We start from the raw sequence: 22104 nt of genomic DNA, 5'->3' as shown, positions 1-22104 counted from the left end.
AAAAAATTAACTTCTGAAATACTGAACAACTAAGCTTGTACTATTATTAGTTTATTTTCCATTTCATTCAGCCTTTTATTTAATTTTTGTACTATAAGTACACCTGTGTCAATATTGGATCTTCCAGCACCAGTTCAGGGAATTACTGATCTGCTTTTGCAAGAGCCCTGAATCAATGTGTGCAGGCCTTGCATTTGCTTACCTGTGGGCCTAAACCCCACATACTCTCCAATTCTCAGCAGTAACTTTTATCTGCCTCAGTAGTCTAAGTGCATAGGGCAAAAGTGACATCCAGCCACAGATACTCACTTGACAAATGCTCCTCACCTCTCCAGACATTTTATTTAGTCAGAAGTTCTATATAAATCAATAAATCTACTCGTATTTCCCCTTGGTCTCCTGCAGAAGACTTAGCCTCCAGGTAACCAGCAATGGCCTCATAGGTGCTCTATGCTATCAAATAAAACATTCCATATCCACATCTAAATTTATTCAAAATAAATGGATAAAAGCAGTTGTTTATCTCCAGTATAAATGTACTTCATTTCAAGTAACCACTGACAAAAACTTATGAAAAACATCTCTCGAGTCACCCTACCAAATTGCACAATAGATGTTTTAAGATCAGTGGCATTCTAAAAAAATATAAAAATAGAGTATCTATTGTTTGCATACAAAAAGGCATTTAGATACAACCTATTTTAAATTAATATGGACTGCATTTATCATAATACTGATAACTGTCATTAACAACCTTATTCTGTCTTTAGCACAACTGGCCTACCAAGAAATTACTTTATTTCTCATTTATATAAATAATATGGTACAGAATGCAAAAATATACAAAGAACTCTGAGATTTACACTTAAAAAGTGTCAGAAACTAGTGGTCTGGATTTCAATTGTATTTCCTTTTAAAGAGTAATTCCCATTAATGTTAAAAATAAAATAAAACAGTCTGGTTGTCTGGCTTGCAATTCTTCTAAATAGTACCACAATACTATTTTGCTAGCCTCCAGATGTCTTCGAACCTTTTAAAAATCCAGTTCAAATATCATACATCTTATAAGTGTTTTTCCTGACTTGAACAAGAACTTCTTCAAGGTCAAGGTTACGCAGCACTGCCACTTGGGCTGCAACATGTATTGCCATACCTGGATGGGAGCTGCCTTTCAAACCGCTAGAAAGCTGTAAGAAAATAATGTTAAATAATTAATGTGTTGTTGGCAAGCATGATTGTGTACAATGCAGTCTTCTATAATTGTACATGTAAAGGGTGGATGGTGGCTCCACTGCAGCCTGGCCAGGTAGACTCTGTCCTCTTGGGGAAGAGAGGATGCAAAGGGATGGATATCAAGGGGTCTGGCATAGAACAATGTGTTGTTGATGGAGTAGGAAGCAATGTTATTGTGGATATGCTTTTGGTGACTGATAGTAGTGGAGGAAGAGAAGAATATTTATGTGTGATATAGGTATTTGGGTGTTGTGTATTTGGGTTTGCATGTGTGGGTGTAGAGGGTGCTGTGGCATGTGTTTGCATACCTCCACCAAGGTGATCCTTGAATTTGAGGATTTAGTTTCATGTATATTTATATACCCTATCTGGGGTATTAGATGCATGTTATTGGGGGGGGGGGGTAAAAGCTGCTCAGTAGCATACAGCTGATACTTTAGGGCCTATACAGGGCGCCCCTACAGAACAGAGCCAAACATGATTTATGTCTGTGTTACAACCACTTGTCTGAACATTCAAAAACGGGACCGGGATGGGAATAGCCATCCTTCTCCCTGTAGCCCCAAAGGGTCTGGGAGTTTTCCAAACCAGAACCATAAGGTTTGACTAAAAGGCAGTATGACTGTGAGAAGAGAGATGGACGTGAAACTAAATTGAAAGGGAGGGTCTCAGGAGTGAAGAGAGGATGAGGGGGAGAAGGGGTGGCTATGCTAGTAAGAGATGAATAAACATGTGGAGTGGAAGGAGGTTGGGAAGGGAGATGTGTGTTTTTGTAAGTGCATATGGGTCTGGTGGTGAGAACAGTGTAGTGGAAAGGGAGGCTTTTTGGATAGATTTACATGAGTGCATAGAGGGATTGTCAATGTAGTGGTATTAAGAGACCTTAATGTTAGGGTAGGAAATGAACCAATAAATGGAGTGGCTGGGAAGTGTGGAGTTCCAGGAAAAAATCATAGTGGAGAGTTGATGATGTCTCCAGAGAGCTGATGATAGCAAATAGCACTTAGGAATAAAGTCAATCATAAGTACATATGGGAGAGGGTAGTGGATGGAAGGGTGGTAGATAGGGCATTAATGGAGCATATAGTGGTAACCAGGAGAATAGTAGGAATAGTTAAGGATGTACATGTTCTATGGGGAGAGAGTGGGGGAATATCAGATCATTTTTGGAAGGTACACTGAGAGTGGAGGATGGATGGAGAAAGAGGAAAAGGACAGAAGGAGTGGAGGAAGAACAAGGATGATTCAAGGAGGGAGCCACAAGGTGTGCATGGTGTGTGGCATAAGGAGAACGGAAGGTAATAGAAGGAAGCGAGCATTCACAGATTGGTTACAAAATAGGATGAGGTAAAGAAAGGAAAAGATTAAGGAGGCAAAGTGGAGAGCAGATGTGAAATAGGATATGACAACAAAATTGAGTAATAAAAGGGAAGAGGCAAATCAAGTAGAGAAGAAAAGGTAAAAGGTGCAGATGGAGAGATGATAATGGAAGAGCTGGCAGTAAGAGGAAGATGGGCATGGGTGTCATGCAGAATGTCTAAAAAAAAAAGAGAGAGTGGCTGTTCAATTTATACATGGATGGGGTGGTGCAAGAGGTAATGGGTCGGGGATTGGAGGTGGTTAAAGAAAATGGAGAAAGTGGGACATAAGCCAGTTGTTGCTTGCTGACACACAGTTTGTGGCAGGATCAGAGGAGGGATTGAGTTAGTTAGTGACAGAGTTTGGGAAGGTGTGCAAAAGAAGAAAGTTGAAGATAAATGTGGGAGAAAGTGGCAGCAGACTGGAAGTGAGTATTAAGAGAAAGAGACTGGAGGAAGTGGATAGTTTTATATACTTGGGTGCAATTATGGCAGGAAAGGAAGGAGTGGAAATGGAGGTAGAAAAACAAATTTGACACAGTCTGAAGGGAGTCATCCCTGTCCTCTCTTTTTCTGCATGAGGGGATGGAAAGGGGGTTTGCCAATTAAATAAAACGGCCTTACTATGGATGCACTGTGTCTATGAGATGCAGGGATGACCCATCATCTAGGAAGAGCCAAGAGGGAGGGAAGGGGGCAAATGGGAGTGGTGTATGTGGGGATGGAATGATTGGATTATATGCCTTTGTTTTTTGGCTACAATTATTGTTATTGCAACTACTGTTACAAAATAAGAAATAATGACTTACACAATTGGGCCTAAAGTATGGAGCATCCGTCTCCAGCAAAAGCCTATTGAGGGGCATTTTGCTGGCTACATCTCGTAGGTTGACTGCCCTGTGGTTATTTGAAGTAATGAGAGGTGTGAAGCCAAGGTAGACATTTGAGAAGCTTTCAAACCACAAAGAAGCCTCTTCCCAGTCACCCGTAAAGCAGTGGCGATGAATGAGGTAGTCACTTGGCACTTTCTGTAGAAAAGATTGACAGAATAATTACAGACTGAACATGAAGCAATACAAATAATTTTCAGTCTATACACAAGGCAGAAATAGATTTACTCAATATGTAGTCAGTGAAGAAATGAGATCATAATATTGCTGCAAATCCCCAACCCTGACCCCTTTCCTGCAGCAAAACTTGCTCAAGACAAAAACATCTCTCAGCATTTCTATCTATATACCAAGGCTTCTTCCCCCTCCACCCAGTAATATACATAAAATGAATGAATTAAAGAAACATGCAATGTCTTACTTTCTTCATAATCTTCAAACAGTCCTCATTGGCATCTCTGCAATGAATCACCAGAGGCTTCTTCATTTCCAAGGCAATTTTCAGCTGTTTCTTGAAAACTCGCCTCTGTAGGAGCTTGCTTTGGCTATTTCTGAAAAGTAGATATGAAAATAACTTATATATTCCAATGGCCATCCCCACATATTTCATTAACCCCTCCCTCCTTATCATCTTGGCTCCTCTTGGATGATGGGTCATCCCCGCATGGATGACCAAGCTAAAATGGCACCATCGCAATGTTTATGGAAAAAAATAAACAAATCACTATTCTGATAGATTTTTCAGCCAAAAATACAACAGCGACCGAGAATAGACTTTAGGACAAGTGCACCTGGCGTGCCTGATACACTGAAAATACAGTACATTTTTTCATACAATTTTTATGTATGTACTGGCTATAATTCACAAATTGCAATTACATACATACATATACCAAGGCTTTTTCCCCCTTCCAAGGGAGGTAGCCAAAAAGGGAAAGGCATAAAAACACTCCCACCCATTTCATTTCAAAGGAAAATTGCAATTACATGGGAATATCAAACTTATGGAATGGAAACTAAATCAACTGTCCCTGCACTTAATACATGGATTTACTAGAGGCGTTGAGAATGTGCACCTCTAAAACTGAAAAATACAGTACATATTTTCATTCAATTTTTATGTACTGGCTTTAATTCAGGTATTGCAATCATATGGGAAATTCAATTGTATGGAATGGCTAAAGTCCCATGGTTTCTGTAAAATCAAGGTTCATCCTGTATGACAACATCATGACCTCACACTTTTAACATGTTAACATGTTACTATTACATAGATTACACATTACTATTACATAGATTACATGTTACTATTACATAGATTACATGTTAGTATTACATAGATTACATGTTACTATTACATAGATGGTTCTGGTTCATTGGAGTGCCCAAAGAGTATAGATTGAAAGTTAATATGCAGTCAAATACCCTCATACAAAAGTAAACGCAGCAGTAAAAAAGAAGAGAACTTACTTCTTGGAATAGTCGAGACCAATTTCACCGAGGGCTACAGCTTTCTTTTGACTAAGAGCTATCCGTAGGTATTGCTCAGCTTCTTCATCATATTGATCAGCAAAATGAGGGTGGCAGCCAAATGCTGCCCAAACATCAGGCACTTTTAGGAAATCTCTCCACCAAGAAATCTACAAAAGAAATGAATGTAAAAAAATTGCCATTTCTATATAGTAGCTATATAGTTCTTCCCAATACTTTTTTCTCCAGTTCTCTCCTACTTTGCTATTGTGCAGTCATACATTAATTTCTCAGACATTTTATGTCACACATTTAAACTGTCCCTCTCTTAAGTTCCATGTTTCTGCTACATGCAGCACTGTCAGTACAATCACCCCTTCAAACAATCTCCTTTTATCATCCATTCACAATTGTATTTCTTATTACACATTCCAGATCTTAATATGTATGTTAAATCCAGCAATTCATGCAAACCTTACATTAATGACCTTGCTAAATAGGAGCACACTAGCTACGGATTTGACAAATCCTTTGATTGAAAATCTAAACCTCCATCAGCCATTTACTGTGTCTGTGATGAGTTATATCAAAGTATGAAAGACCTAATCATAAGGTATATTACCCTTAGAAGGAAGAATTTAGGGGCGTGTGTGTATGTTCATATGTATGTTGCAATGTAGTTTTCCATGGGTGTTGTTTGTAATGTGGGATTATGGGTAATGGTTACATATTACCTCTCTCTCCTGGAGGGAGGTGACTCTCGTCACCTGGAATGGAGAGTCCTAACCTTTTCAGTATGTTATGAATTCAAGACATACCTTATGAAATGTTCTTGCTTCACAGAAGACAGCTATACAACCCTCAAAGGATGGTGGAAACTTATCATCTCCTTCACATTTGTCCTTGAAATGTGTGAACGATTTTTCAAACTGTAGCCGCCGGAAGAGGAAATCCAAATGACAGTGAGTGTCTATGAAACCAACCTCAAACGTTTTGTTCTTGAAGACCTCCACACGGTAACTGCACTTCTAAAAAATGAAGATATATAATTTATAGCATTCAATTGAACCATCAAATTTGCTATGCACATTAATGCTATAATTTCATTTAAGCCATTCATGCTAAATGACACTATTAAAAAATTCTATTTTGGCTAAATTCAGGTAATTTTAACCATATTACAAAAGAAGATCATACCAACAAGAGACCTTTTGGTCCATAACTAGGCCCGATTCCCACCCAAAGACCTAAAAGGAAACAACCTTATCAGCCAAAATAAAATGTGTAAAGCATACACCATTATCAATAAATATACCAAATACCTTTGAAAAGTGTGTTGGCCATGAAAGTTTGAAGTTTGATTGATCCTTTCTCCATGATAGGCTTTCAGAAGGCAGAGACCTCCTGTGTTTTCTATCATCCAAATGAGATGTTCGTGGCCATTCAGACTTGAAGTGATTTTTACTTGACACAGGACTAGCATTACAATCATAGGCCTTTGTGTTAGTTTCGGTCTTCGGAGACTCCGGTAGAAATTTCGCTGGATTCAACCTTCTCTTAATGGTTTCCAAAGAAAATGATCCACCATATTTCTTCTGCACAGGCCTCGGCACTAAAGATACTGCACTCCCAATATTGACTTGAGAGTCTGAAGTAGACGATTGGTTTGAATAAGCAACAGGTGTCCTTTGCGAGTCAAGCACTGGAAAATCAGTTGTTCCATAATCTTCCGAGTTAATTTCATCCTTGACTGGAGTTGGACAAGATTGATTATAATCACTTTTCACATACACATTGTCATCAATCTCCCTGTTACCAACACTGGCAGAATAATTCTGTACAGCATATGCATCATTCAGTGAAAACTGGTTATGTTCTGTATGCACTGGAGTTCTATGCAAAAAATTAGCAGTCTCCTGGGAAAGATTATGACTCTTAATAGGAGTAATATCACTGTTTGATCTATTCATAACCATTTCAACACTTTCCTGAATTCTGGTATCACTTCTTGAAGTGTCCCTTTCACTTTTTGTCTTTCTTTCATTTTCAAACTTATACATTGAGTTTCCTTCTGATTTTGCCAATGTATCGAAATCATGAGGAGAGACAGACACTTCTTGATTAGAAGAACTTTTTTCTAATCCATGTGCCCAGCTTCCCTTTTGGTTCTCTGTTCCTTTCTCTGTCACTATGAACTTTGAAGCCTCACTTGATTTATCACACTGGGACACTTTGTGTTCATTTGTCACAGTATACTTATTTCTAGGCTGTCGTAATGGTCTGGGCTCTGAGAGATCCTTGCTGAACTTTGCTCTTGCAGAAAACCGAGAAATTTTAGTATGATCATCACCTTCATTCTCATCCTGTGAGTGGACTTCAATGTTGTCAGGATTCATCAAAGAATCCGTGCTGCCATATGAAGACTGAAAAAAGACATATTTTTAAATCTTCCAGTTGCACTTCAAATCATATACAACTATAATAAACATTATAATTCATGTAATTAAAAAGGGAAAGTGAGTGACAGGGGTAATAATAATAATAAGCATTGCCTTGAGGTTTACTGTGTGGAAAGCCCACAACCTCATAGCAGCTGGCAAGAGTAAATGGGCACTCCCATAGATCTCTCTGGGAAGAGACCCTGGACCATTTAAATAATACATATGCAATGGGCTTTTTCCCCTTGAGCCAGACATAAATCCACTCCCACCCACTTCATCCACTTGTGTGGAACTTGTGGAAAATATGGAATTATTTATATTATCTTATAATGATTATAATAATTATTTGCCTTACCATTTGTTTTAAATAGTTTGGTGACTCCAAGGCCTCTCTTGCGTATCGTTTTCCTGGAACATGTTTCTGATGATGCAGGGTTCTTGAAGATGTGGTGTTATACCCTTCACTGGCAGGTTCAACTGAACTTCTATTGTTTTTCAGCTCCTTTTCCTTTTCCACTTCATCTGTAAGTCCTTGATGGTTGGATTTTGACATTTCAATACCATTTTCTGGGTTTCTATTTGGTGAAATAGAGGAAATAGTCCAACTATCTTTTTTCAGTAAATTCATCTGGTAGCCGACACTATGCATAACATTAAATTCACTGTCTGGTGAAAGTCTCCCACTTTCTGTAATTTCCCATATTTTGTTACTTTGTTTAATATCCAATGCCTTCCACCCAATCTGTGACGGTTTCAATTTCTCTGATCTTCGGTTGGGGAGGGATTTCTGGTGAAATCTTTCCGAATCTTCATGTTTTGCTCTAGAACACTTTCTTCTCTGATCGTGATGCTCCCTTTCTCTGTCTTTCAATGTATTCAGTTTTGACTCGAGCTTTGCACTATGATTTCGCCATCCTGGTACAAGACCACCACATTCCTCAGAGTCCCTGACCTTCTTAGGGCTATGTAAACAAAAATCACTGCTCCTCGGCATATTATGACCACAACTTGAACTTGAATCCTCCTGTCTTTTTCTTTTCAAGCTGAATGTCAGTGGGTCATTTCTGTGCACAGCCTTCAACTTCTCGGTTTCTTCCTGTTGTAAAGAATAATAATAAACAAGTAAATAAAATCTATACACAGCTTTTTTCCCCATGATAAGGGAGAAAATAAAGTACAGTAATTTAGAAAAAAAAGCTCCATACAAATATACTTGAAAATAAAACACCTTAAAATTCAATCATGATAAGCAATGTAACTCCATGAAAAAAGAGGTTACTGTACTGAATTTTATATAAATCTCAACTGTGTTTTCATAGCATCCATGGAAGCTGAACTTGAAAGCAATTTTACCTTTCCCTTATGACTTGTTTTGTACTCGTTAGCTGCATCTACACATTCTTCATTCTCCTTAACTGCTTTTGGCTTGGTCTCTGAAAATGTATACATAAATCTATAGTCCACAATGCACATTATTACCAATGTCATCTTGACACAATTCACTGGTATTTCAGCTCATTATGACAGTTCAATTCAAGTTGATTTTTTATGGTTTAATCTCAGAATAGTCATGCTGGAAAACTCCACCAAAATTGGGACAAGTATTATACAACTGCTATACAAAAAATATAAAGGATAAACAGGGTGGCAGAATATTAATTTTGACTAATAAATATGTAAATGTAACAAAAATAACTGAAGGAAAAAATAATGTAATTTTTTTTTCACATATGAAAATCAGTACTATGATGCCTCCCCTCCCACACCTTCTAGTAAAAGCCTTAGAAAAATCAGACATAATGGATAAATAGAAAGGATTTTTGACTAATTAAGATGTAAATGCAAAAATAACTGAAGGAAAAAATAATGTAGAATCAATTATAATACAAGTTGAAAGCAAACATGTGGTGTGTGTCCAAAAGAAAGTCCTGGATAGAAAGTGATCATTCCAAAATATTAGAAGATACAAAATATGAATTAACTAATATACTGAAGGAGGAAATATTTCTTTTGAAGTCACCCATAATTACTATATTTCCTCCTTCAGTATATTAGTTAATTCATATTTTGTACAGATTTATAAGGGAGGACAAGCACAGTAGCCAAATTTGCGAACGAAAAGTCTGGACCTACAAAAGGCATTTCATAAGGAACCACACAAACTAATAAAGAAGCTAGAATCAATAGGTGGCATCAGAGGAAAATTATTGGAAAGGGTGAAAGACTTCCTGACTGGGATGAAGGATAAAATAGTAGTGAATAGATAAATTCTCAAATTGGGAAGAAACGGAAAGTAGTGTCCTCCAGGGATCAGTACTAGCCCTGATCATGTTTGTCATATACATAAATGACTTGGATGAAGTAGTAGAGTTATATGAACTTCTTTGCAGATGACACAAAAATACTAAAGAAAGGAAAAACTGAGAAGGTTTGCAACTCATTACAATAAGAGTTGCAATCAATATCAAGAAATGCAAAAAGTAAAAACAGAATATTGATAATATAAAATTGGTGAAGAAGAGGTCAAAAAGTAAACTGAAAAAGACTGGAGTGATGATCAGCATAGACTTGACACTGGATAGGCATATTAATAAAATAGTCGGAGAAACCTACAATTTATGGAGGTCAATAGAAGTGGCATTTACCTATCTGGGCGAGGAAATGATAAAAAATTCTAACTACACTAATAAGACCAAAATTCACAGCAAACCTATGGACACCCGGTACCAAAAAGAATAAAAAAAATTAGAAAGAATACAAAGAGTAACAACAAAAGTGGTGCAAACTCTTTTTCCAAAATGACAAAGAGTGTCCAAATTAGAATTACCAACTCTGGAATAAAGAAGGGAAAGAGGAGACCTACTATCTATAGAATTATGAAGGGAATAGAAATCTTAGATAAGGATGACTTATTAAAATGGGACAATGGGAAAACAAGGACACAAAAAGAAACTAAGATAATTACAGAAGATCTGAATAAAATAGCTTCGAACACAGTGATACATATTTGGAACAAATTAGACAAAGAAACAGTGTGTGTAAACACCATTTAAGATTTTAAGAAAAAACTTAATGCTGAGAGATACAAAGACAAGTCACCATGAGCACAGATCCCTCCCCGTATAATACAAATAGGTAAATACTTCAGCACAAGCTAAAGTCCCGCATGCAGCATCGGCTGCCATATGAATGATGCATCACACTACTTGCATTATAAAATAAAGTCACTGCTGTATTGCTTTGTACCCCTTACAAGGAAGGAAGGAAGGAAGGAAGACAAAAAACAAAGGCATAGGAACCACTCCCACCCATTCCATCCCCCTACATACTCCACTCCCCTCCCTCTTATCTTGGCACCTCCTGGATGACAGGTCATCCCTGCATCTTGTCTACTGCCCTGGGTCATAAGACACTGCAAATCCACAGCAAGGCTGCTTCATTAAATCAGCAACCCCTTCTCCATCCCCTATCATGGACTACTGTAGCCAACTCTGGTCTCCACATAAACAAGGAGACGTCCAGAGGCTGTCCAAGAAATTACACCAGGCATATTAGAGGTATGAAGGATCTCAATTATTGGGATCACCTAGAAACACTGGGACTCTAACCACCAACAAAGGAGAGAAAGATATAGAGTCAACTACACATGGATGACAATGGAGGGCCTTGTTCCTGACCCCGTGCCCTCAACAATCAAACACGGCATGGACGCAAGTGTTTTTGAGACAAATGCTCCCACCAAGAGCTCCAGAGGGGTAACACCTTACTTGCATCCAACCTGGGGCACTAGAGACCAAAAACTTTCACACAACATTCTTCCAAAAGAAGTGAGAGAGAACCAATTGCCCGGTGGACAGATTTATATGGGCGGTTGCCAGATGAGCCCTCAGTGCTAGAAGGCCGTCCTCTAACACTATAACAGACCAACTGGACTGGCAGCAGTGGTAGATCACTGTGGCTGTGAGGACAGACCTCGGAACTTGTCTAAGTAAACCAAGTAGGTAAGTACGGCAAACACATCATTGGAGATGGGAACAAGCTAGTCAAGCTCTTTTTGCAAGACCACTTTGAAAGACAAGGAAATTACTTATTTGCAAAAGCTAAACTTCAAAAGTCAAAGCCAGGATAAACAATACTGACACAGACACATGGAAAGCTGAACTGGCAAGTATACCCTCCTTATTGCACTACAAGCAATGGAAATCAGAAATAAAAATGGAAGAAGAAACTTATGGAAATAACCTACTCTGCCATTCTATTCCGTTGGAGAAACCAACACATAAACCATGACACTAGATGCCCCTATGCCGACATAGTGAAGAAAACCTTCGAGAGTGGAATGAGCTATCGTTGATCAGAGCCTGAAACAAACTGGTCCAACAACCCTACCCGGATGCAATCCTCAAGAAACTATATTCGTTCAATGCTAAAGCATTGAACCTAGAAGGTAATCAACAAACAATATATAACCTCTGGAAACACAGCAACCAACCAATTCGAAATTAAACAAAACCCAAAGCGGAATAGGGGTGCTGAAGCAAAGGCATTCAGCCCACTGTCACTATCTACAACTAGTAGTTACTACCATATAATTCACATATGACCTTTTCCTCGTCACTCTTCAGGCAAAGAAGAAAATGATGTTCTTTATGATTCCAGCAAAATGGTATGGTCGGGATGAAAAATAAATATTGAATTGAAAGAATATTACCAAAGATGTACCAGTCACCTAAATCAACTAGTGAAGTTAATTTTTTCGGTATATTTTGTAAATGTTTAGCTTAAAATGAAATGTCATTGCTTTGACAATTTACATTTTCCTCACCATTGTTCAAGCAAAGAAGAAAATGCTACCCAAGAATTAAGATGTACCAGTTGTCTAAGTCAAAATCTATGTCACAGGGAATGTGTAACTAGTACAACTAATGTTTTCAGTACTTCTGTTAAATCTAGGACGAAAAATCGTCCACATATTAAATTAATGATATTGTTATTCACGGGATTGGGATGGTCTCTAATTTACTAAAACGTCTTTGTTGGCAAATAAATTACATTGAAGAGTGTAATGGGGGGAAATCATGTTTGATGATAGAACCCCTCCAAGATTCCTGTGCCCCTCTGAACAAATACCTAAAAATTATGTTCGCGAAATTTAATATGAAAAAATCACGGGCATAATACATAATCCCCGTTTGTAATTATTATTATTATACCTAAGGTAAAGGTAATGGCACATTTTCAAATTGACATAACTGAAAAATAAGTATACATATAATAACGTTTTACTTACCTTTTCCTTTACTCCAGCTTTGAGAATCCCGCTTCATATATGTTTCCTGCAAGTCCCCACGACTTTGCTGAGCTTTTACATTCACCGCCTCCATGGTAAACACGTCAAATGAAGATTCCTTGATGTTGTGGCGCGCGATCGCTGACCTTTCTAACCTATTATAGAAATTGTCGTATAAGGTTGTCACACATATAAAGTCATGAAAAAACATAGTAATTATTTCATATTGATATTGCTTAAATCACTAGAATATTATTAAATCTAACACACATTTAGATACTTTTTTGTTACGGTAAGCTACCTAACCCCTGAGGAACATCGACCAATGATCTTTTTACTTTGATTCCTTCTAAGAGGAACTAGATGATTCCTCTAATATAAAACGTGATAAGGTCAATTATGTATTATGAAACATATCCTGATAATAACGCCTATTCAACCATAAAGTAATCCTGAGGAACATCAAGCTATTGCCCTTTATCTTGATATAAATCCTGATGTGATCAATCAGGTGTTATGAAATACATGCTGATAATTGCGCATATTCATTCTTAATCAACTGATTTCTGCAATCCCAACACTTTAATGGATGAAAAATTCACAAGTGAGGCAACCCACTCAAACAGCCTGGTTGGTCTCGAATCATTGTGCTGTAAAATTATGGAAGTTATACTTACTTACTTTTGATGCTTTGATAAATTCCTTCTACTAAAGACACAGCTCAGGTAAACATCCACTGCTGCCAGGCACGTCTCCTCCGCTTCTTTTGAGGGAGTTTTTGTTTGCACTGGGATAGCTCGGTGCATAGGGTAAGTCGGGCACTGTTTTCATCCATTTGTCCAGCTGATTATTGAAACTGTCTGTGCACATTGTCAGGTTCCTGATACTTTTGGGAACAGCGTTACATACCCCACCTCATTGTAGGTGAAATTTGTGAATAATGGTTGTCATTCTTTGTGACATACCATCTGTAGTTTTGATATTGCAGAGCCGCCCGCGTCTTGGATGGAGGTGCTTCTGTAGGCCTAGATATGGAACCAAATTTTTTAGGCATTTCCAGGCATAAATAATGATGCACCTCTCCCTACGATATTGTAATGAGTAGAATCGCAGGTGAAGCCTTTCTCAGGAATCTAGGTGATTGATTCCTTCTGTGAGGCTGGTGAAGGTTCTTTGTACAAATTCTAATTTAGTAATGCCCCCCCCCCCAATTTGTAAAGAGACCAGAGCTGACAGCAATACTCTAGTCTTGGAAGCACTAATGTTTTCCAAAGTGTCAGCATACTTTCCTTTTTTCTGTTCATTTGCAAGTTGTTTTTCTTTGCCCATCTTAAGATTTCATTGAAGTCTTCTTGGAGCAGTGTTGTATCTTATTTGTGCTGTACTGGCATGGTTATTCTGGTGTCGGTGGCAAAGGAAGTAGCACGAGAGTGGTGTCAACCATTGTCATTTCCTCCAATCATTACTAAGAACAAAAGGGTACCCAGCACTGATCCTTGAGGGACACCACTTGTTACTTGGCTTGATTTTGATAGGCATCCCTGTACAACCTGCTGGGTTCGACTGACCAACATTCCCACGGACACCATATCATTTCAATTCATGGAGTAAAATGCCGTGGTCCACTCTGGCAAATGCCTTCGCAAAGTCTAAATAAATCACGTCGGTATATTTACCTTCCTTTGTGGTTTCTCGTAGTGTAGGAGCAGTTGAAAGAGACAAGAACGTCCTTGCCTGAAACCATGTTGGTCGTTATTGAAAGCATTTAAACTTTCTTAGTGGGTTGTGAGTCGTCTGCAGATGATCCTCTCAATCTTGATTATATGGGAGGTTATGACGATTGGCCTGTAATTTTTGGCCTGTCCTTTGCTGTCACCTTTATGGATGGGGGATACTTTGCCCACTTTTAGTGGCTGTGGAAATGTTCCCTCACTCAGGGATTTTGACCATAGGATTTATAGAGGCTTTGCCAATTCCAGCTTGCAAGTTTTACAATCATGCAATATCAAAGGATTACAAAGGAGGAGCATACCAACAGGAGACCTTTTGGTCCATAACTAGGACGGATGCAAAAAAACAAACAACTAAATAAATAAGTAAATAGATAAATAAATAAAAGCAATATAATAATGATAAATAAATAGATAAATGAAAATTATAAAAAATAAACAAAAGAAATCAATAATAAACAAACAGGTAAATAGTAAATAATAATAAATTGACTGATAAATAATAATAAATGAAAATCAAGCAAGTAATAAACAAACAGACAAATAATAATAAACATAATATAAACTAATATGAAATAAATAACAGGCATCTTGCTTAGGTGTGTATGCCTTTTGAATTTACAGAGGGAGTAATTGGTGAGGATCAGTGTGGATTTAGGACGGGTAGAGGTTGTGTAGATCAGATCTTTGTGGTAAGACAGATATGTGAGAAAGCTATAGGAAAGGAGAAGGATGTTTTTTGGGCTTTTATGGATCTGGAAAAGGCTTACGATAGGGTAGACAGAAAGGCACTGTGGGAGGTTATGCAGATATATGGGATAGGAGGAAAGCTTCTAGGAGCTGTCAAGAGTTTTTATGAGAGTAGTAGAGCTTGTGTCAGGATTAGAAATGGAGAGAGTGAGTGGTTCGAGGTAAAGGTGGGACTTCGTCAAGGATGCGTTATGTCGCCCTGGCTGTTCAACTTATACATGGATGGGGTGGTGCGAGAGGTAAATGCAAGGGTAGTGGGTCAGGGATTGGAGATGGTTAAAGAAAATGGAGAAAAGTGGGAGGTGAGCCAGCTGTTGTTTGCTGACGACACTGCGCTTGTGGCAGGATCGGAGGAAGGACTGAGGAAGTTGGTGACAAAGTTTAGGAGAGTATGTGATAGAAGAAAGCTAAAGATAAATGTGGGTAAAAGTAAGGTGATGAGATGTACAAGGGGTGAAAGTGGCAGTAGACTGGAAGTGAGCATTAAGGGAGAGCGACTGGAGGAAGTGGATAGTTTTAGATACTTGGGTGCAAATGTGGTAGGAAAAGGTGGAGTGAAGGTGGAGGTAGAATGTAGATTGAGAGAAGCGAGTAAATGCCTTGGTGGATTGAAGAGTGTAATGAGGAATAGACATTTGGGAATGGATGCTAAGAGGAGACTGTATGAAGGAGTGATTGTGCCAACAACACTGTATGGGGCAGAAACTTGGAACATAAGAGAGGAATAGAGGAGTTTTAATGTGTTTGAGATGAGGTGTCTGAGAAGTATGATGGGGGTTACTAGGCTAGATAGAGTGAGAAATGAGGAGGTGAGGAGAACAGGGGTGGAAAGGGAGTTGGGAGATAGGGTTGATGAAAGAATATTAGGATGGTTTGGACACATGGAAAGAATGAGTGAAGAAAGACTAGTAAAAGAGGTATGGAAGGCAGATGTGGAGGGAGTGAACATGAGGGGACGTCCTAGAATGAGGTGGATGGATGGGGTGAAGGGGGCTTTGGGGAAGAGGGGAATGTCTGTTGAGGAAGGACGGGAGAGGACAGAAGACAGGGGTGAATGGAGAATGGTTGTATATGGATGATGTTGTGATGCATGAGGTGGAATGGGCGGGGGGATGGGGGGTGAGGTAGTGTGTGTGAGCAAAATTTGACGCAGCCCGAAGGGATTTCTCCCCGTCTTCTTTTATGCTTGGGGGGACGGAGAGGGGAGGGGGTCACCGATTTAATGAAGCGGCCTTGCTGTGGATGTGCTGTGTCTTGCGACACTGCCTCTGACCCAGGGCAGTAGACAAGGTGCAGGGATGACCCGTCATCCAGGAGGTGCTAAGATAAGAGGGAGGGTGGAGGGGTGTGGAGTGTATTCAGGGATGGAATGGGTGGGAATGATTTTATGCCTTTTCCTTTTTGGCTACCCCCCTTGTAGGGGGGAAAAAGCCTTGGTATATGTATGACTTTGGCTACTCCCCTTGGTAAATGAATATATTGTGGCGAAATTGCATGTATGAATGTTGCATAGTGTGCCTGGATGGTTGGTATGCGTGTAAGTGATGCGTGATGTCGGAGAGTCGAAGCATAAGCAAGGGTATGATGGGGGGACGCAAGAGGGGTGTCCCGGCGTCGCCTGCCATACCCCGAATAGCAGAGAGTAAGCCCAGCATTGGTGTTGAACACGCATGTAAAATCCTCATGTTCGCTAAGCAGAATAAACAAGAGAAAACTGAACTTCTGCCTTTCCCTGATCCGGACAATGGTAAGCGTGAACTTGTCTATAACTCGTGCTCCCATGATCACGGCCCATGTGCAATGGAAAAAAGTGAGTTTAATGTACATGCGAATACGTAACAATATGTGTAATACCGCATTGTGTTTTTCCTATAGTTAGATTATGTTTCAATTTTAAGGTAGGATAATATTATATAGTATTTATTATTTACATAAAATTAATGTAAACTTTATATTTACATTATATGAAGGATTATTGTTTACGTTAAAGGTCCCTGTCATAGACAGATTTAACAAGGCCGACTCGTAGCACGTTCCCTTTTGTTTTGGATTTCCGAATACCATAGATACACAAGTCGTCGACTTTGATGACCAATGCTCATTTGCACGCTGGTATTTAGTAAATGCCAAGAAATAATTTTAGGTACTAGGATAATAATGACAGCTGTAAATCCCTATATTGCCACTAAAGGCGACCAGTATATCCCCCAAATAGCCAAAGTCCACAGATTGTTACACGCATGAAAATTCCTAATATGGCGGCAAAAATCCCCAGAAGTAGGAACTAAGAGAGTAGAATGAATACTTATTCGGGGAAAATGGGAATGTAGTGGAAAAATTAAAGCATGGGAAAGCAGCGAGTGTGGTGATGATTAGTATGTTATTTATAAGGGAGGGAACATCAAATCGTTTCACTCCTAAGCAGTTTATGTAATTTTGAACAGATCACAGATATCTATGATTCTAAGTTTATTATAAATTAATTAAATTTCACAATAACATTCTTTGATAATCAGATCTAAGGAACACAAGTGCACATACAATTGAATGATTATGATAATAATGAAGTTTTCTTTCTTACAAAATTGAGGTTTGTTTTCTATGAGTATACAGGACAGACTAAATCAAGACATGAGCAATAGTTCACGATCTATCATGAAGGGTTTCAACATCAGAATCCGATCATGCGCCCTAATTGTAGCAAACGTGGAATACTGAAATGCGGAAATCAATAATCTATTGTACTTCATTACAATCTAAAGACCTTCTGAAAGGTATAAGGGCTACTACGGATTTCGCCTTTAGAATTAGAACCGCTCTATCCTTCGTGCCTCTAAGATTTCCTATAATAATAAAAAAAATATTTCTGTCCATGTATCTACCTCCCTCTCTTCCTATCCCCCTCTCCCTCAAACAATTACAAAAGATTACAAAGGCGGAGCATGCCGACAGGAGACCTTTTGGTCAATAACTAGGTCGGATGCGATACATATATATATATATATATATATATATATATATATATATATATATATATATATATACATACATATATATATATGTGCGTATATATATATATATATATATATATATATATGTTGAGGCATTGTGACAGGTTGGTGAAGGTGGGTGAGGAAGACATAAATCAGAGTCCAAGTTTATTTCTGACTAGTTTCGCTCAAATAGGCTTCATTATTTCTCTGAAGAAGCCTATTTGTGCGAAACTAGTCAGAAATAAACTTGGACTCTGATTTATGTCTTCCTCACCCACCTTCACCAACATATATATATATATATGTGTATATATGTATATATGTGTCATATATATATATATATATATATATATATATATATATATATATATATATATATATATATATATATATAAATGAGATAAGATAAAGATGATAATAACATAAAAAATAATAAATAAAATAAATAATACATAGGCATAGTTAAATGATAAACAAACAGGTAAATAGTAAATAATAATAAACTGACAAATAAATAATAATAAATGGAAATCAAGCAAATAATAAATAAACAGACAAATAATAACAAACAAATAATCAAATAATACAAAATAAATGGCAGTCATTACAGCAGCTTGCTTAATGTTTCTCTCTCTCTTTCTGCGTGCATGTGTGTGATTGCGTGCGTTCGTAGGTACTTACCCAACTATAGTTACCTAATTATGATATATGGAGTTGGAGCTGTACTTATGGAGTTCTGTCACTGGATCTTCATTTCTCAAACTCCTTAAATTCACTTATGATAATGCAGCCGAGATAAGTATATATGTATATATATATGTATATATGTATATGTATATATATATATGTATGTATATATATATATATATATATATATATATATATATATATATGTATGTATGTATATATATATGTATGTATATATGTATATATATGTATGTATATATATATATGTATATATGTTTGTATATATATATATATATGTATATATATATATATATATATATATATATGGGGGGGAAGGCGCCCAAAATACCTCCACCCAAAGTACCTCCGGCCAAAATCCCACACCCAAAATACCTCCAAAAATGCCCAAAATACCTCCATGCATATTGTGCTGTTTGTACTGCTTAGAAGGTTATAATCTTAAATTATCAAGTTTATTGGAATAATTATAATTTGCGGAATGAAGATTTAGATAAATTACAGCAATGGTCTGAAAAGTGGCTAATGAAATTTAACACAAGTAAATGCAAGGTAATGCACATAGGTAAAAATAACAGTAAGTACGATTACAAGTTATTTGGAAATTCGTTAACAAAAGTGAGTAGTGAAAAAGATCTCGGCGTAATTATCAGTAACGATCTCAAATCACCCATGCAAACGATAAGTGTTATGATAAGGACATTTGGGAATGATATTGTAAACAATACGTAGAGTATAGAATCCTATAGAAAGTATCATTAGAGGACTTTTTCATTCAGGATTATGGTAGCATGGTAGATCAAAGGAATAATCAATTCTATATAGAAATTATTAATCAAAGGAATCAGACAAAACAATTGATCAAAGGAATAATTAATTATCTATAGAAAGTTTTAATAAAAGGATTCATACAAAACAATACAACGACTTCAGTTCACATGTTCACCCACATGTAATTGTTTAATAAATTGTATACAATGGTCCTTAAAATCAGAAGTTAAATCAAATCATGTATTTTACCCTATATCAGTACCTGGTCGCCATCTGTAATGACATATAGTAATTGGAGTCAGAGGTATCTTATATAATTTTATCTATTTATTTATTTAATTTTATTTTTGAAAATCGGCTTAATTACTATATGCCATTACAGAATGCGACCAGGTACTGATATAGGGTAAAATACATTATCTGATTTGAACATGTGAACTGAATATCGTTTTATTGTTTTGTCTGATTCCTTTGATTAAAATTTTCTATATAGAATTGATTATTCCTTTGATCAATTGTTTTGTCTGATTCCTTTGATTAACAATTTATATATAGAATTGATTATTCCTTTAATCTACCATAATCCTGAATGAAAACGTCCTCTAACGATACTTTCTATAGGATTCTATACTCTACGTATTGTTTACAATATCATTCCCAAATGTCCTTATCATAGCACTTATCGTTTGCATGGAGGTATTATGGGTGGTTTAGGAGGTATTTTGGGTGGAGGTATTGTGGGTGTGGGATTTTGGCTGGAGGTATTTTGGGCGGAGGTATTATGTCATGGATCCGTGTGTGTGTGTGTGTGTTCCTCCGTCAATTCCCCGTATCACATCCAATCCTTTTCCCAAAACTCCCCTTTTACCTTCCCTCCACATCCTTCAATTTCCTCCATCCTACGGAGCCTTCCGGAAGCTTTTGGGGTCGCGTGAAGAGCCCAGTCCCCCCCCCCCTCCCTCCTCTGTGGCGCCTCACCGAACCGTTTAAGTCTTTTTTGAATAATCCCGTGTTTTCCAATTAAAAAAGTTTTCGAAATTCCAATTTTTGCCTCTTGACAATTGAGGTTCAGGTCGGATGCTATGGGTCATACTCTACGAGTAAAGCGTAGTAGGGAAGGAGAGATGGAGATTGGAGAAGATATAGATAGATAGATAGATAGGTAGATAGATGGATGCAGAGAGAGAGAGAGGGGGGGGAAGAATGAGAAACGATTTATATAGCTTGTTAATGAGTGATGGACTTACAACAACAACAACAACAACAACAACAACAACAACAACAACAACAACAACAACAACAACAACAACAACAACAACAACAACAACAACAACAACAACAACAACAACAACAACAACGACGACGACGACGACGACGACGACGACGACGTTACAGGAATAGAACAGAAAGAAATCAACTAAGACTACTCGGTTCCACGGGAGGGGAGGGGACGATTCGCCACCAGCGTGTCGCCGACAGGTACAGTTCGCTGCTAGCCATTCGCTGATGGGTACAGTTTACCGCTGGCCGGATGCGAAAAAAATAAAATAAATACAGCATGTTTCTTATTGTTCAAATTTTCTTTCAACAAGTCACCTCTTGCAAGAGTCATCCATTATTCCCAGAGAAAAATGAAATTAGTAAACAAATATAGACAATGAGAAATTATTAGATAAATATAACAAATAAAAAGAAGCATAAAGATATAACTAACGTATGAACAAACAGATGATTAAGGTGATAGATTGGTGAAGGAATGGGTGTCCCATTCAAGATGAACGGACAGGTGCAATTGCCCAGATACGCAATTGTCCGGGTACGCAATTGTCCAGATACGCAATTGTCCGGGTACGCAATTGTCCAGATACGCAATTGCCCGGGTACGCAATTGTCCGGGTACGCAATTGTCCAGATACGCAATTGTCCGTGTACGCAATTGTCCGGGACGTAATTGTCCGGGTACGCAACCGTCCGGGACGCAATTGTCCGGGACGCAATTGTCCGGGTACGCAACTGTCCGGGACGCTACTATCCTAGATCCCACATTCAAGAGAATGTTTTGTCAGCAGCAACCAGAGCTTCTGTCCTTGGGGACATTATCACACTAAAGAGGTAAAGTCATACAAGTGGTAAAGGAGATTTATCAAGGGAAGTAGCAGAACGTAGGGATAGTAAAAATTAAAAGTGATTGGTTGCTTGTTTATTTGATCAATTACTTATTTATTCAATTATCAATTAATTTATTTATATATTTATTTATTTATTTATTTATTTATTTATTTATTTATTTATTTATTTATTCATACATGTATTAATTAATTTATTCATATATGTATATATATATTTATTCATATATGTATTTATTTATTTATTCATTTATTTATTTATTCATATATGTATTTATTCATTTATTTATTTATTCATATATGTATTTATTCATTTATTTATTTATTCATATATGTATTTATTCATT

The 22104-nt window shown here is 37.5% G+C and overlaps 1 protein-coding gene across 1 annotated transcript; it reads right to left on the bottom strand.

Moving 5' to 3' along the window:
• Positions 1 to 475: 475 nt before the first annotated feature.
• On the bottom strand, positions 476 to 12822 carry LOC143034623 (uncharacterized). The gene is made up of 9 exons (XM_076200960.1): positions 12683 to 12822; positions 8746 to 8825; positions 7748 to 8488; positions 6274 to 7374; positions 5770 to 5979; positions 4952 to 5121; positions 3903 to 4032; positions 3401 to 3619; positions 476 to 1187 (listed from the first exon to the last, which is right to left on the bottom strand). The coding sequence occupies exons 1-9, from the start codon at positions 12774 to 12776 to the stop codon at positions 1047 to 1049; spliced, it is 2886 nt and encodes a 961-aa protein (XP_076057075.1). The 5' UTR covers positions 12777 to 12822; the 3' UTR covers positions 476 to 1046.
• Positions 12823 to 22104: the final 9282 nt, after the last annotated feature.

This window comes from Oratosquilla oratoria, chromosome 17 (assembly GCF_046742065.1).
Source record: "Oratosquilla oratoria isolate Oo_2021 chromosome 17, ASM4674206v1, whole genome shotgun sequence".
NCBI lineage: Eukaryota > Metazoa > Arthropoda > Malacostraca > Stomatopoda > Squillidae > Oratosquilla > Oratosquilla oratoria.
This window is presented reverse-complemented; position numbering and strand designations above follow the sequence as displayed.